This window comes from Pseudochaenichthys georgianus, chromosome 21, assembly GCF_902827115.2.
Source record: "Pseudochaenichthys georgianus chromosome 21, fPseGeo1.2, whole genome shotgun sequence".
In the NCBI taxonomy this organism is placed as follows: domain Eukaryota; kingdom Metazoa; phylum Chordata; class Actinopteri; order Perciformes; family Channichthyidae; genus Pseudochaenichthys; species Pseudochaenichthys georgianus.
The window spans coordinates 19,401,772-19,419,269 of record NC_047523.1 but is presented as its reverse complement, the minus strand read 5'-3'; the positions used below and the strand labels follow the sequence as shown (position 1 = coordinate 19,419,269).

Below are 17,498 nucleotides of genomic sequence, written 5' to 3'. Positions count from 1 at the left end.
GTTAGGTATATACTTTTGAGATACTCCGTAAAATAAGTTTATGCGTATTCTTTTTTATGGGACTGCACTTAAACCTGCTTATTTATATGTACAAATGTTAATATATTAGATTTGTAAATGTAATGACGATTTCCCATCTATTTTTCATTAAAAAAAGGGATTTAATTTGTTTGAATAAACAAATGAAACTAAACGTTGTCATTAGTTTAATACAATAATGTATTCACATAAAACAACCCGTTTTTTTCTGCTTCAAAAGAAAATGCAGTGAGATTACACAGTAAGTAAGGAGACAGTTAAGTTCAGGCATTGCATATTTATTGTTCATAAACATATTGCTTTATTGTTCACCCCAGGAAAGAGGAAGTAGAATATATTACAATTTCTTGTTAAAAAAACTTTTTGCGTCACATTTTCCTGATACACAAGGTTCTATAAAGTACAGGGAAAATCTAAATACGTACATAAAATGTACTTGTTTAGCCAACAAAGTGTATTTTACCATCAGTCACTAAACAATAGAGTAACAGGAACTCAGGTTATATTCTCAATCTATTGCATTCCAATAACAGGCTCTAGAGTTGACCGGCTGTCCGGCTACAGAACAGCTTTCAACAGTTTCCAGAGTCGTGCAGCGAATGCATTCTAGTTTTTAACACATGCTTATTTCACCATATTATGCTCTCGTGCTGCTTATAGTTTAAGGACTAAGAGACAGACACGATGTCTTTGCGAAGGAATATGGAGAGAGATGGACATGTTATACACAACATGCATCCTACAGTGCATCGATGACATCAGACACCCTAACATCGTCTCCTCACACATTTTCCTTTGACCTGAGATAAGAAAATCCTTCACTTATGGACCCAAAGGTAGGTCCTGTACAGATTTAACTGCTACATTTAATTATATTCATGACTACTGATCTGGGTAATAAAAAACAAACGATAATTGAAGACATTCACTTCCCGCAGACACCCTTGACATATCTGGACAAACTGCCCTTACATCTCACACTGACCAACAGTTAACTTTTTTGTTTGTGAAAAAAACAGTACAAACATGTCTGAACAGCATTCAGAGTTGGTGATACACATGCAAAGTGTCAGAGTGCTTCCCAAAGGGGTGTAGCTAAGATACATATTTCTAGAATTCAAAATATTACTATATATGTATACACACACTACTAAATGACTGCGCTTAAAAACACAGCAGTAGTCATTTCAAATGGAAGACCTGGATCAAAAAGAGAGGGGTGGACATCCATGTAGGCTAACATAAAGTAAGGAAGTAACAAAATAATAAAACAATTATCAAGCCATGCAAAAGCGCTGTAAACAAGATTTTCTTTTATAATAAATTCATTATCAGTTTTTTTGTAAAAAGCTTCAAATAATGTTATCTTGTTCTACAGCCAGAGGCGACGTTGTCTTTATATTTTAATATTTAATATCCATAAGTTAGATACTAATGTTTAATTTCCACAGCTTGTAGTTTCTTTACCTGTAAAAAAGCATTTTAAAACATTGGAGAATGAGGAGAATCTGCAGCTACTAAACTTGAATGTGTACGTTTGTGAGTTAAAAGGGCTTCGATATGGCTTTCCAAGGCAGGGTGTGTGTATCGCCTACCTCTGCTCTGATTACATGCTCCACATGAACCGCCTGCTGAGTGTTGTATTGGACTGAAGAGGGTGGTAATCTATGACTCCTGAGTTGCTGACATAGTGTTGAGGACATGGAAGCCATGTTGAGAATTGTTAAATTATTATACAGTATGCTTTTAGTTCATTTTTAAATGTCCTTTCTAATTCAAAGGTTGAAGTGCTTGTTGCCCAAGACAAATCTGAAGAACAGTTACATTTTTGTAGGACAAAGTTAGATTTTCTTGTCTTACTACAGTACATACAGTATTTGGGTAAATGGTGTGTGTACTATACATCGTTATACTTGAGGAAAAAACACTAGTCTATTTTGTCATTGTTTTTCCTGAATTACAAAAGTCAGATTTCATGCGATCTAAAAATGTCCAAGTTGTGGTGTTGGTTATGAAGTAGGTCCATATCCGATTTCAAGAATGTAGACCAATTACAATACATATCATAGATTTTGTTTCTCAACACACTAAATTCAGTCTTTGGGTAGGGGTTGGAATACTAATTTGGGAAAGTTTCAGGATAAAATTGAACATAGTACAATAATAACGGAAGTCAATAACATCTTGATTTCTAAATAGCTCGATTATTGTTGCTTCAAACCAATGAAAACGTTGATGTTCAACTCATACACAACGTATGACATTTAAACATGGGGGAGAAGTATGACTATGGGACAGTGCAAACGCGCCCCTCTCACCACTTGAATGTACAGTTTGTTTTGCATAACGTCGATTTGCATGGTTGAGGACCAGTGGATTGCATTTGTGAAACACATGGTCACCGACCTTCTGGTTTCAGAGGAGATGCAGCTCAGTAGGAAGTGGACAGAAGCAGAGACACACTGGAGCAGCAGAGAGATGCTCAGTGTGTGCCGTTGGTGCTCCAGTCGTAAGGGAGGAAGATGACTTTGGTCTTCCCAGCAGATATCACATCCTGCAGGCTGCTCTTCTTCGGGGAGTCGCCCATGTGATCCAGCACCCACTTCAGCAGCTGCAGAGAGAGAAAACGCAGGCTTAATGGATGGTATTTATTCACAATTATCATCGAAATATGATTAAGACACTGGAAACACTAACTTCAATTTTGTTGGAAAATATTTGTATTGCATCATACTTTTGGTACAATTTAATACAAAAAAGTATAGTATTTCTACTTTAACTTGTGAAAAATATTGCAATATTTCTTCCACCACTCCTGTGATTCCAGTTTTTGAAAAAAAGACTGCGCAGGGGTCAGTTGGGACTCAGATGTACCTTTTCATCCGTTCCTCCAAAGTCAGCTTTGTACCACTTGAAAATCTGACTGAGTCGCACTTCTCTTTTCCCAGAATCCACCAGGCAGGAGTCATCGTTTTCCAGGAAGGCCTCTGCTGCTGTGCGGAGCTGGCTGTCGATGTCCTGATAGGGTAGATCAGATTTTTATTTACCAGATATATTGCAGATACACTTAATGCATATTTCTGAACTCTGCTCACCTTTGGAGTGTATGTTTTGATGGGTGGGCAGCCCTTTGCTCCACAGTTCAAGGCAAAGTGAATGAGGGGCTCAGCGTCTGGAAGCGCCACCTAGTGGACAAAATGAGAAATAGAACATTACTCTAGTTATTCTATCAAAAAAGTGTCTATCTTGTGAATTATTTAAATGTTCTACTGTGATTTAACAGAATGTCTGAATACCTGTAGTCGTGGGTCTGTTTTGGAAAAGGGCCTTAATAGCTGAGCCATTCCTCTTCTGTTCCCTCTCAGAACACCGTTCTCAATGTCCTGTAGTGTGAACAACTCTCCTCCAATCAGGTAGCTCACATAGTTGAAGAACTACATAAGGGACAGGAACACAATATATATTTTTAATAGAAGTACATGTTTCAAATATTAAGATAACACAACCATTTATGTCACTTCATTTGCATGTTTATCTTTAGATTTCACTCTGGATGTAAAATAATGTACATTACAGGAGATACTGGTTAAAATCAGCATAAAGAAATGGCTAACCTCGACTTCAACATAGAAACATTATCTTAGCAATATTGATATCTACATATTTTTTGCAGCACTATTTCAAAGTATTAAAAAACACAAATATTTTCATATTGTATTTTCAATTACAATGAGGACTATGGGCTATCAGGACTTCAGGAGACCCTGTAGTCTTAAAGTGTGGCTGTGTGACCCTACTTTGTATCTCTGCAGCATGTTGGTGGGGGCCCCCAGGCGGAGGTTCCCGTGGATGACCAAGGCGTTGTAGATGTTGATGAAGAAGGCCAGCTTCTCCTCCCGGCTGAGAGAGAGCAGCTCCACCCGCTGCAGCTGGATGGCCAGCTCACAGTACCGCTCGAAGGCAGGGTCACCTGACATGCCCTTGTAGTCCACAGACTGGTGGAGCAACAAGAAAACATACAGTACCCTGTTTCACAAATATGCACAGGTTAACAAACCCATCTCTAGGAGCCAATTAACACTGTGGGTGTAAAGGTAGGAACCAATGTTCGTGGTTAGAGGTTCCGCCGGAAGGCCATACAGTTTTTGACCACACACGGAGAACACACAAGAAGAACACACACAAACACGGGATTACAAACATTTGCTAAAGGTATTGTGTGAACCGTAATATTGTGTATGGTGAATAATCAAATGAAGCAAGTTAAATGGACACCAGTAAAAAGGAAATAAAGACTGTATTTAACTGGAAACTTTGTATCTGACTTTTATTCACCTGGCAAACTTTATGTGCGTCAATTACGCAAACATAGCGGATCCTCAGAGGCTTAAAGCGTTGGCTTAGCCTCTACACCATCAATTATATTTGCACTTATATGTGTAAAAAAAAGTATATGGCCTGCGCTCTCAAGATATTATTCAGATGCTGGTTCCTAAAGTGAGAGCACAACTAGGTAAACAAGATTTTAAATGCAGCTCCTTCTGCCTGGAATAATGTACAGAAGGAGCTGGAACCGTCAGATGTAATCACTATGGAGAGTTCAAGTCCATCTTAAAGAACAGAGAACAAGAAACCATTGGTCGATGTGATCGCTCTTACACCCCCTAATTGAAGTCGCTTTAAAATTGTGCCAGTTTTTAAATGTTTTATAATAGTTTCTTTTATTTGCATATTGACTGGTTAATGTGCCGCTTCATTTCTGTTTTGCGACCCCTGTATTCGTCTGCCTGTTTTGTTTTGGGTTCATTTGTTGGAACATTGTTCATGCTGCCCTCTTGGCCAGGCTGCTCTTGAAAAATAGATTTGAAATCTCAATGACACATTTACCTAGTTAAATAATATGAGTTATTATATATCATCTTTTTTTTTGTTTGACCTTTTTAAGTTATAGCAGAAAAGGATAGACCTGTAAATAAACCTGTTTGTCTCCAAAACACCAAACCTCCCCTAACATTCACCTTCCAAGTGCAATAGTATGCAGTGTATGCTTATAATCATAACCAGTTACAGACGGATGAAAACACTCTGCGTCTCCTTACCTTGCCGTCAGCAGAAAGATGTTCAGAGAACAATTTCAGGATCAACTCCCGTAAAAGCAAAGACAGCTCGGCAGCTGAGAGAGAGAAAGAGATAGAGAGAAGGGTTCATGTTTTAGATTAAACAGTGTTCTTTGGTGAGACTAACAAAACCAATATCTGAAAGGTGAAAGCAACTGTGTTAGCAAAGCACCATACATGTTTGGTGAGTGTACTCCGAGTAGCTGTGAAATAATCCATGGGGGAAAAAATAAATCATTTGCATAAAGATCAGGCTAGTGTTGTCTACAGATAAGATACTTAGTACCTGTGGAAAAAGAGAGCACTGCAGATGAAGCATAATAAACACGTGCTAACAGTGATTATGGTCACGGAGTAGTTTGTTAGTTAGTCTCTGGAGGTGAGAAACATTCAGGTATAATACAACGCACCAAACGTCTAAGCACGACCAAAGAACAAAACACTTGGAGAAGAAAAGAATCATCAGAAGATGAGGTTGGAAATAGGGCTTCAATGATACACATTTTTCAGGCCAATTTTCCCTTTTGATCAAAATCAATGGATGAGGTTTCTGACAGACTAAATAATTATAGCACTGAATTTACAATATAACATTACAGACTTAATATATCTAACTACAGCTTAATTCTAAGGGTCAAGCATAGATGTTTCTGTCCATCATTTATCATAAAAGGCCATATATACAAGATATATCATTAAGCCCTACCTCAGTTCGCCCCACCACAAAGCTCACAGACATAATACACACCCCCAAGCCTCCAAAGAGTTCATAAACCAAAGCCAGCAGCAGCAGAGAGAGGACGGGGGTTAGAGAGCACTGGAGGTCCCCAGTCAGCCTGAATCTACAATGTGAGTGCGTACGCCCCAGAGCCGGGTCTAGTCCTGACCTACCCGGGATGGGGATGCAGACGGCCATCCGTCCTGCGTTGAGGGCTGAGTGAGGGTCGTGCTCCAGCAGCCTGTACAGAGCATCTTTCCCCTCTCCAAAACAGCCTTCCTTCTCCCCACAGCCACGCACACTCACCATGTACTTCTTCTGCATCATGGCCTGGCCAGTGCTACAGGCCTCAGCCCTGGCTGGCACACACACACACACCACAGACAATGTGTATCAATCAGGGCATCAGATTATGCTATTAACTGCTTTAGAATCAGAGTGACAGGACGCTGAACGCCTGTTTGACTGCAGGTCCACAGCCTTACTCACCCATGCCCTTCTCTTTGTGCAGCCAGTCAACCAGCTGGTCACTGGAGAAGCTCTTTTTGTGTACTGTCAGCCCCTTCCTATGACTGCCAATCACATTGCCATGTTTGAAGTTCTCTACCAGGTCCGCCAACTCATCTCTCTCACACACAAACTCTGTGAGGGTCAGCGACATATGTACAAACACAGAAAATGTTGTTGGTGGGAAAGATGGCAAATTAGTTTTATCAGGTTATAGCTTATCCTTTTCTCTTTGGTTATTGTTTTTTTTCAGTGTTGCATCTACTATTTTTATTACTTTGTTGCTATGTATTTGTGACAATTTTGTTTTTGTTTACATTGTACAGTAGAATATCATTGTTTATTGTTTCATATGTAATTTCACACATTTCTGATCCTTATATTTTGCTTGTTTCGTCTTTCCTTGTTTTATTTTAACTAGCTTTTCACTTTTTATGTTTTTGTGTAGACCCCGGGAAATAAAGGAATAATCCACCATGACTGTTCGGTTTTTTTGTATTTAAAGAAAGAAAGACCAAAGAGAAAAAACGTACCATAGAGTTTAGGACTATTTAACTTACATTTTTTTAATGTCTTGGCCCTTTTACCACACAACATGTGGTAAAACATAGTTAAACAGGAAATATCTTCACTATATCTACTTATTTGGATTAAAGAATTGGGAAATTACAGTGGTTCATTCAGATTAACAACTTGAGTGTCAGATTCTCTCCTAATAACATGGGGCTGCTATACAGTGGCCTACTTGCTCCTCATAGCAGCCAAATCTGGACAGAATTACTGAAATACATCAACGGTATTATAAGATTTTTTTTAATCAAGACTGTCAAGGGAGTAATAAACAGATGGAATGTGTTAACATAATGATATAATCAAAACGCATTCTGTTTCTGTAGGTCAAATCTTACTCCACTAAGAGCTGTGTTTGTGTCTCTTTGGACAGACTTTGTTTACACTGTAGGAGGTTAAAGCCAAACAGGTACTGTGCTGCCAGACGGAGTGCCATATTTCCTGTATCAACTGTGTGTGTTAGCAAGAGTGACACACATCTGCTGTTACCCAAGCACACCCCTCAGTGTGGTTCATTTCACCATCTCATTTCTGAGCACAGTAAACCATCTGATTTTTTTTAAATACACTGCAAGATAAACACACCATGAAATGTGCATTCAAATAGGGTTAAGGCATTAAGTACAGCAGTGTAAAATGTATTTCTGCACAAAATCTATAACAAATGATATTGCTGGCAAAGAAAACAACTTTAATTGGGAAAAGGAAAAAGTGTTTTGTCAGAACCTGAATCCCTCACCTCCATCCGTCTCCCCCGACGGGCTCCCTGTTGGATTCTCCTCTGGGAGGGGGGGGGCGTCTGCTGGAAGAGGCTCTTTCCTCACAACATTCACCAGCCTCTGCAGCTCTTCAGGAGCCTGAGGACAGACACGCATGCAAGTTTAAAAAGAAGTGTTTTTGACTGACCTGACTTTTTTCTCAGAATTCTGACTTTTTTTACATCCCCACATTTTTGTTTTCATGTGGCCCTAATCCTCTTCTGTATATGTTCGACTTTTTGGTATACATATTATTTGGTCTGTTTGCTTTGCCAAAATGTTATTGGATATATGGCATAAGCATGTTCTTTGTATTGTTGTATTTATATAGTGTGAAAAACAAAGTACATGTAGGGGCAAAATGGTTAAATAATTTAAAAGAGTTAAACCACAATTTCAAAAATGTGTTTTTTCTGCAATTAGATTTTGTTTTACACTTACACAAAAAATGTAATACATTAAACTTAGTTTCTTCTCACCAGTTTGTGTAGGTCATTATTCCCGCCTATATGAATGTTGTTGAAGAATATCTGAGGCACGGAACTGCGTCCGGTCAGCTCCTTCACCCTGGCTCTGAGCTCCGGATGCTTCCCCATATCCACGTCACACACTGGGACCCCCAGACCCCCCAGGGTGGCTTTAGCCTGCACACAGTGTGGGCAGCCCTGGATGGAGTACACTGTGACCCGGCCCAGAGAACTGCTCTCAAACTCCTCCATCTGCTGCAATAAAGGAAACACAAGAAAGCAAAATGTTTTAAACTTGGACTGCCAGATAAAAAAAAAATGCTGCACTCCCTGTTTTTCCTGATAAACGTAGTGATTCACAATCACATGTACTTTATTCAACACATTTAAATGTTGTTGAATTCCAAAGTATAAGGCAAGGCAAGGCAAGGCAAGTTTATTTATATAGCACTTTTCAACACAAGGCAATTCAAAGTGCTTTACAAAAAATTAAAGACATTAAGAAAATGGCATTTAAAATCAGTCATTAAAAAGAAAAGCTAATAAAATAAACATTAAAAGAAAAAATACATGGATAAAAGTTACAGTGCATTCTAAGATATGAATAGTTCAATTAAAAGCAGCGACAACAAGAAAAGTCTTCAGCCTGGATTTAAAAGTAGTAAGAGTTGCAGCGGACCTGCAGGTCTCTGGGAGTTTGTTCCAGATATTTGGAGCATAATAACTGAACGCTGCTTTACCATGTTTAGTTCTGACTCTCGGGACAGAAAGCTGACCAGTCCCTGAAGACCTGAGAGATCTGGATGGTTCATAATTTAGCAGGAGGTCAGAAATGTATTTTGGGCCTAAACCATTCAGTGCTTTATAAACCAGCAGCGGTATTTTGAAATCTATTCTTTGACACACTGGAAGCCAGTGTAAAGACTTCAGAACAGGAGTGATGTGATCCACTTTCTTAGTGTTAGTGAGGACTCGAGCAGCGGCGTTCTGAATCAGCTGCAGCTTTCTAATAGATTTTTTAGTGAGACCTGTGAAGACACCATTGCAGTAGTCGAGTCTATTGAAGATAAAAGCATGGACAAGTTTTTCCAAATCCTGCTGTGACATTAGTCTTTTAATCCTAGATATATTCTATAGGTGATAGTAGGTTGATTTAGTAACTGTTTTAATGTGACTGTTGAAACTCAGGTCAGAGTCCATGACTACACCTAGATTTCTGGCTTTATCTGTTGTTTTGAACATTGCAGACTGAAGCTCAGCGCTAACTTTTATACATTCTGCCTTGGCTCCAAAAACCATTACCTCAGTTTTATCTTTGTTTAATTGGAGAAAGTTCTGACACATCCAGTCATTGATTTGTTCAATGCACTTACTCAGTGTTTGAATTGGAGCACAGTCTCCTGGTGAAATTGTTACGTAAATGTGTGTGTCATCTGCATGGTAACTTATTTTGTTGTTTTTCATTATCTGAGCCAGTGGTAGCATGTAGATGTTAAAGAGAAGAGGCCCCAAGATGGAGCCTTGAGGAACCCCACATGTCATATTTGTCAACTCAGATGTGTATTTACCTATAGAAACAAAGTTGTTTCTGTCCTTTAAGTAGGATTCAAACCAATTTAGAACTGTTTCCGAAAGTCCCACCCAGTTTTCCAGTCGGTCTAGTAATATGCTGTGGTCAACAGTGTCAAACGCAGCACTGAGATCTAATAATACTAACACTGAAGTTCTGCCACTGTCTGTGTTTAAGTGGATGTCATTAAAGACCTTTACAAGAGCAGTCTCAGTGCTGTGGTTTGGACGAAAGCCTGACTGGAACAAATCGAAACAGTTATTTAAATGTAAGAAATTACTCAACTGTTGAAAAACAACTTTTTCAATGATTTTACCTAGAAATGGGAGGTTTGATATGGGCCTGTAATTGTTCATTACTGAAGCATCTAGATCAGCCTTTCCCAAACTCAGGGTCGCGACCCAAGATGGGTCGCGGACCCGTTTTGATTGGGTCGCCAGTTAAATGCATTGCTACACATACACACAGCGTCAGAGCTGATGGCTGTGTTGCAAATACAATTTTTTTATTTTACTTTTTATTTTGAAAATGAAATTATGCAATATAGCATTGTATATTGAATGATTCAATTTTCTAAATCCAAATAAACTAAAAATAATAGAATGTATTTGTATCAGCTCTGACGCATCCCCCGCGAAAGTTTTCGCGCCATCTGTTTATTGTCTGTTGATTAATCCCGATAATGGCAAAAAGACGATACAAAGAGGAGTTTTTAAAAGTTGGCTTCACAAAAGCTGTTAGAAATGGAGAGGAGCGGCCTCAGTGTGTTTTATGTGGAGAGGTGCTCAGTAATGAAAGCTTGAAAATGAATAAATTGGACCGACATCTCCAAACAAAACATCCTCTGCATCGGGACAAATCGAAGGATTTTTTCATCTGCAAAGAAGAGTCTTTCAAGAAGCAGTGTTTTGACGGCGGAAAAGTAAGTCATTCATTTTAATCATTTGTTTTGTGTGTTTGTGAGCTTGTCAGGGTCTGTTGTGAAATTGTTTCGTTAATGCAAAGTTGGATGAAATGCAGCCTGAGCCCCGGAGCGGACCGCCAGCTGCGCGCTCCCGCGAGTCCGCTACATTCTGCAGCGGCATAGAGCCGTGTTTCAACTTTTACTTGCCTGAAATGTTTTTAAAACGGCCGCGAGAAAAACAGAGAAACAATAACCAGAGGAAGATTAGAGGGCAGTATGAGAAGGAAAGCGAGAGATAGTAGCAGCCGCACGGACGTGACTGCTGCAGTGTGATGCACATAGGAATACATATGGGGGTTATTACCTATCTTTATTCAAGAGCGTGGTCTTTAAATTTGAGAGCATACTTTATTGATTTCACATTCAGAATATGTATTTCTTTCCCTCAAACCCTGTCCTCGCACTCAAATAGTGCTTGCTTGCGCTTAGATTTGCTCTGCTTCTGCTCAAACTGTACGCTTGCACTCAGATATATTGCTGCTTACAGATTTCCTGTGTTCCAGCTTAAAACCTTCTCCTCGCACTGTTTCTGTTCGCTTGTGAAATGGCTGCTCTCAGATTTCTTCTGTGCGCGCTTGGATCTTTTGTGCAACAAACCTGTCAAAATCCCTCTGTGGGGATTCCCCACAATATTGAGTATGTAAGTCGCTTTGGATAAAAGCGTCTAACAAGTAACTACCGTACTTTTCGGACTATAAAGCGCACCTGCATATAAGCCGCAGCAGCTAAATTGTCCATCTGTCTTGCTCTCGTTCTGTCTCTCGGTTCCACTTTTACTTTGGCGCGCTACCTGTCTCACTCTTTTCCGGCCTTCAGCTTTTCCTGCTGGAGCCCGCCGCTTAAAGGTGGCGGGCGCGGACCGGTCATAGAGCCCATAGTGTTAAAGGTGGTTAATTTTACCTGTAAAATCCATAGATTTAGGAGGTTCCCTAGTGGCCGTTAGCTGTACAAAAAAAATAATGGGGGAAAAAGTCGCGGCTAGTACGGTAATGTAATGCGCTATAAATGCGGTTGCCAAGTAGTGTTAATTTCGTTGACTAAAACTATGACGAAATATGTTCGTCAACGACCTTTTTTTCCATGACGAAAACGAGACGATGACGAGCCGGCACCGACGGCAGTAAACAATAACTGTAACGAAATCATCATGCAATATCGTTGACGAAAAGTGACGAGACGAAAATGTAGTTTACTAAATAAAAACGATGACAAAATCTCTCTTTACTTTCGTTGACGAAAAATGAGGAGACGAAATATTATCAAAGATAACGTTAAATCTCTGACAGTCAGTTTTTCTCCCAGCAGTTCCATTTCCAGTGCTGCGGCAGAGCAGCAGCTGTTTCTGTGCTGCGCGCGGCGGTACATTTGAATTACACCGGGCAGCGGCACAATATGAACTGTCAGGAAGACTCGGGTCTAACTCATGGTCTAACTAACCTTATTTAACAGAAAATAAAATGGCAACAACAGTGCTTAGGAGCAGTGGTCGCGTTAACCGAATACCCCCCCGTCAGCGCGAGTGAGTGATACATTGTGCACTCGACGGATAATAATGGATTATGACGGAAATGTTACAATCCTGTCCGTTAAAAAATGACTGACAACGAAAAAGTCTAAAGCCACCACTGCTTGGGAGAAAGAAACTATGTGATATTTGGGCCCATTTTCGCTACAATGAGGCGGAGAAAAAAAGCGAATGCATTGTTTTATCAGAAGGGAAGCAATGTGGCCATAACACAGCTGGTAAAAACACCACAAACCTGACCAGATACTCTCTGCAAAGCTGCATTCTTAAATCATTCAACCTGTGTTTTTCATCAAATAAGGACAAGATAATCTTATTTATTTATATATACTAAAATGACAAATTATTGGTTTTGGCTAGACTAGTTTGACTGAAATGTTCTATGTAATCTGATGACTAAAAAAGACTCAACAGTTTTCATTGACAAAAAGTAGACTAAAATAATTAGTTTTCTTTGACTAAAATAAGACTAAAATGCTCAGACTTTTAGTCGACTAAATCTTGACTAAAATGTTGACTGTTTTAGTCGACTAAAATAAGACTAAAATGCTCAGACTTTTAGTCGACTAAAACTTGACTAAATAAAAACAGGATGAAGGTGACTAAATATGACTAAAACTAAAAAGGAAATTTAACACAGGACTAAGACTAAAACTAAATAAAAAAATAGCCGACGAAATTAACACTATTGCCAAGTCCACATTGGGTATACAGCTAGTATACATTGCTGGGTTATCACCCAATAACCCAGCAATGTTAATGATAATATCTTCTCTGTTATTTTCAGGCATTCAAAGGGAACAGAGGGGCACTGAGGGCATCCTATCAAGTCAGCCTCCACAAAAAAAAGTTAATCAGTTGCAAAGTGTTGGAGTTTCTTTGTCTCTCAGAGTGTTTTAAAACAGCTCTGTTCATTTAAAAGTGTTTAAAAAATGTGTGTACATAGTTTTTGATCTAGTGACAAACTTAATGTTGCACTTCTGATCATTTAAATGTGGTTTCACCTGTGATGTCATGTATACTGCACTTCCTATAGTTAGTGTTTTGTACCTTTCTATTTACAACATGTTTGTTCTTTGTTAATTTAAAATGGTGTGTACATAGTTTTTGAGCTAGTGACAAACTTAATATTGCACTTTTGATAATTGTATAATTTAAATTGGATTTGTACTGTATATACTTGACTGCACTTCCCATGTTTCGTCTTTCTGCATTGATCCTTATTTTTTCTGGGCAAGCTCAAAGGGAAGGTTGTTATGGTGAGAAACCTAATTGCTGCCATGCACTTTTATAATTAAATAAATATTTTCATTTTAAATTCATGGTGTGTTGCATTCTTTGTTTGTAGATATTATGGAAAATCATGAAATGTTTTGAGCTTGGGTCCCTTAGGACCACAACATTTCTGTTTTGGGTCTCATGCTGAAAAAGTTTGGGAACCCCTGATCTAGATTATTCTTTTTTAAGAGCGGTTTAATGACTGCAGTTTTCAGGGCCTGATAAGCGACATACCTTTTGGCCTGAATAAAGCTTTAAAGCATTTCTCTGGATTAGCATGTGGATTCCAATTTTTCACTTTTCAAGTCTTTATATCTTTGAAAGTGTAATTCTAAGCTTTTTTGGCTTGTTGTGTTATTGGGTAGCTCCATATTGTCTGTGTTTTATTCATGCATGAAGAGTTGGTTTCTGTAGCTTAAAGCTAGTTAGGAGCAAGACTTTTATTTGAATGATATTCGGAATAATATTAAAAAACTGTTTTGAACCCAATCATTTCCTCTATCCGGATCTACGTAAAGACAATGAAAGAATTTGATGACATATTTAACAAAGAATCAATATTACAAATATGAAGAAATGTTATAATGCAAAGTCAGAAAATATATTAAATCCTAATTCCCTCTACTTGGCGTTTCAGACTCTTGAAAGACTGATTTAAAAACATTTTAATAGTGTGATTTGCCTAAATGTGAAAAATGTTTGTTTGTATACCTACACCTTTCTTTGTTGACACTTAAAGCATGACTTTGGTAGTACAAAGAAAACTGCAGGTTTAAAATGTATGATTTATTCTGACTTCTATTTAGACAAGATCCAGGACATGCTAATTATTTCATATCTGTTCTGTTTACAGATTTGTATCTCTCTCTTCTCGTTTAATTTGTGCTTTCTCAGGAAGGACACTGTTTTCAGAGTTATTTTGCAAATGACTAAAGGAAAGAAGTTACTTTTTTTGACAATTTCTAATAGTACTGTATGATGAGTTATGTTGGCCAGTTGAGAGATTTAAACCAGTTTCTTTATTACTCTGGTTTGAGGAACTATGTTTGCATCATTAGCTCATTTCAGAACATTTCCTTGTGTTGAAAGCAGGCCACTGTGATGTGTATTTCAACGATGTGAAATTATAGAAACTGAAGTAAGCCAATAAAACAGTTCCTCATTGTGACAGAGTTTTAGGGCAGCAGTTAGGCAATGTCAGCCTGTCAGGCTTATCAATCATTACCACACCTAGTGTTGAAAACATGGTCAAATTCCATGTCCTGATTGCTTAACAAAATACATGCTTCCAAAAACAATATGCAAGCGAGAACATAACATTTGCATAAAACAGTCCACAAGCAGTGACTCCACAACATGTTCTTATTTTATAATTGATTTACTACTAACGAATTTTCCCGTCCGCCTGTATATCAGCTTCATTTATACAGTAATAATACCTTATGCAGTATGTTGATAAAAGATGAATGCACATTAACCAAGCCTTTAAAACAAAAAATCAACTCAAACTATATATATAATATATAATCAAGTTATATCAATATCCCGAATTGTAAAATAAAACGTATCGTTATAGAAAAACTGTACATTTTACTGGTTGTAAAGGGTTACTGATGAGCAATGCTAAAGTTACTTTAAATTTGCAAAGTTTCTTATGGAGTTTGGCACTGGATACGGCGTTTGCTCCAATACCTAAGACGCGATAATATCAACAGTGATTAAATCATTACACAAGTCGTGGCATACGATAAACAACATTTAACGATACAGGTATGCGTATACAAGCTAAACTATGCAGGGGCGAAAGGTTAAACAAGCTAATGTGGATCTGTTATCAAAACATAGTGGTACGTCACCTTTACGCGATTTACTCCCTTTCGTTATTCGGCAGTACAGTTTTAAATCGTGCAGTGGCGTTCTTCTTTCCTGCGAATTAAAATGCTATGTGTGTCGCTTATCTTGCAGGTGTATTTCCACACAGCTGCACTGGCAGAACATCATCATTGCGCAGGCTAGCTGCTTTTATTTAGCTAGCTATCTTGTCCTGTGATGCCTTAAAGTGCTCCTCGTAAATACGAGTGATTATAAATAAAAACATCCAAAACCTAAATTACCAATACAAAAAAACAATCACATGTTTAAAACCTAACACCAGATTGTTGTATCTGTGAACTGAATTCTGCATTTTGTTCTAATTAAAAGGTCCCCTTTTAACATGGCATATACAACCATACATGTAATTTATTATCGGACAAAAAAGGACTGCTTTGAAATGTAAAATAATCTTTGAAATGTTAGTTAATCCTTAAAAACACGTTAACTTCTGATGATCTTCTTCAGATAGTAGAACCAAGTATTACGGGTTGTTGTTCATGTGTATTTAGGGTTAGGGTTAACCATAGAACCAATAATTCCTATAGTCATGAAAGCAGCTTGGCGTCCTCTGTCCTACCCAGAGCCATAGAGAGATAAATGATCTTGAAATGACTTAGGGCAGTAACAGTGTTGCGTGACGACATGAGGTCAAACCAGTGGTCCACCGTCTCCAAAAACCACGCAGTGGTAAGGTAGGACTCTGGTCTGTGCTCCTCCGCCACCATGAACCTCAGGGCAATGACTTGGAGAAGACGTGCATTGCTGAACTGACCTTCATTTTCTCAAAATGAATAGACTCCAGGACGCCTCTAGACAGCTTAGGTGCCAGTTTTAGGGCCATTCCCTCTTGGTATGACACCAGATCCTTCAGGGGGCCAACAGACACCACACTGGACGGCAGCTTCTCTTTGTCCACCACATCCTGTGGTAAGGTGATGACGTGACCATTCACCAAGGCACTTTTAAATTCTTCACCACGTGTGGAACGTCAGGCATGAAGTACAGGTGCTGGTGTGGCTTCACAGGATGTGCTATCCACGGCTTGTCATAGTTAACCCCAAAGGACTTCCACATAGCCCTATTGGGGCTCCCCATATCAGTGGTGATGTTAACCACATGAAGCCCTATAGATGCCGCTGCTTCAACGATGGTGAGTAGTATGGGCCGGTACACTGCACCGTCAGTAGAATTACCACTGTAGTGGTAAGCCACAACCTGTTTCCACCGCATAGTAGCACCAGCCAGCATGAACACTAAGGCATGAATGGCCTGGCCTTTGTGGCCAGGTAGTGTTGTGTTCCCAAACAGCCTCCCTGTTCCCAGATGCAGCTCCACACTAGGGGTGATGGACATCTCATCCAAAGTGAGCACACATTAGCCGCGTTCACACCGCAGGACTTTCCCTGGTACTTTAGTTCTTTAGTTCCGTTAGTACCAATAATGTCGCGTTCACACCGCCGGGACTACTCAGTGCCGGGAACTCTTTTGGAACTTTTTAGTCCCTGCTAGAGAGGTGGTACGAACCTGGTGACAAAAGAGTGCCAATTTCTATTCTATTTCTATTGGCTGGGCGAATTGCAAACCACGCCCCGTTAGACTCTGAATTTGTTTTTGTTAGGCAGCCATTTTTTCCCTCGCTACAAAACCACATCCACACCTGAGCGAGTATATTGTTTGTACTTGAAAAACTACTTGTACTGGGGTTTTTAATATGCACATTACTGGTCTCAGATGTACTTTTATTTGCTCAGTAGATCGAGGTAGCCATGAGCAGGCTGAACTGGCTAACACTGTTAGCCGGCCCTGAGCTGGCTAATAACATAACATCTAACTAGCTATTCTCGGCCGCCATGAAAACGTTTTGTCTTGTGAATAAGTGGGCAGTGTTTTCTGTAATGTGCTTCACTAACTCATGGCACTACATTTGTTTGTTTCAGGCGAGGCGGGACAACTCGCTGGATTGGAAACGAGTGGACTTTCCTTTCCCGATCGCAACAGCAGCCGTTGCTCGTCTCCCTTTCCATCAACCAAACGCAAAAGTACGTTCACACACACAGTGTAGCTTCACAATCACGTTTACTTCCTTCATGGTACAATTATGAATTATGAA

General features: G+C 39.2%; 1 protein-coding gene across 2 annotated transcripts; it reads right to left on the bottom strand.

The window, feature by feature from the left end:
- Positions 1 to 296: 296 nt before the first annotated feature.
- On the bottom strand, positions 297 to 15,552 carry LOC117466518 (uncharacterized). 2 transcript variants are annotated; one of them, XM_034109811.1, is made up of 11 exons: positions 15,370 to 15,552; positions 8,189 to 8,431; positions 7,691 to 7,808; positions 6,364 to 6,516; positions 6,048 to 6,233; positions 5,139 to 5,212; positions 3,837 to 4,034; positions 3,336 to 3,473; positions 3,135 to 3,224; positions 2,914 to 3,057; positions 297 to 2,650 (listed from the first exon to the last, which is right to left on the bottom strand). In XM_034109811.1, exons 2-11 carry the CDS (start codon positions 8,426 to 8,428, stop codon positions 2,522 to 2,524), a joined length of 1,470 nt encoding a protein of 489 aa, XP_033965702.1. In that variant the 5' UTR covers positions 8,429 to 8,431; positions 15,370 to 15,552; the 3' UTR covers positions 297 to 2,521. The 2 variants fall into 2 exon arrangements, with proteins under 2 accessions (XP_033965702.1, XP_033965703.1); XM_034109812.1 differs by having other exon boundaries at positions 8,189 to 8,428.
- Positions 15,553 to 17,498: the final 1,946 nt, after the last annotated feature.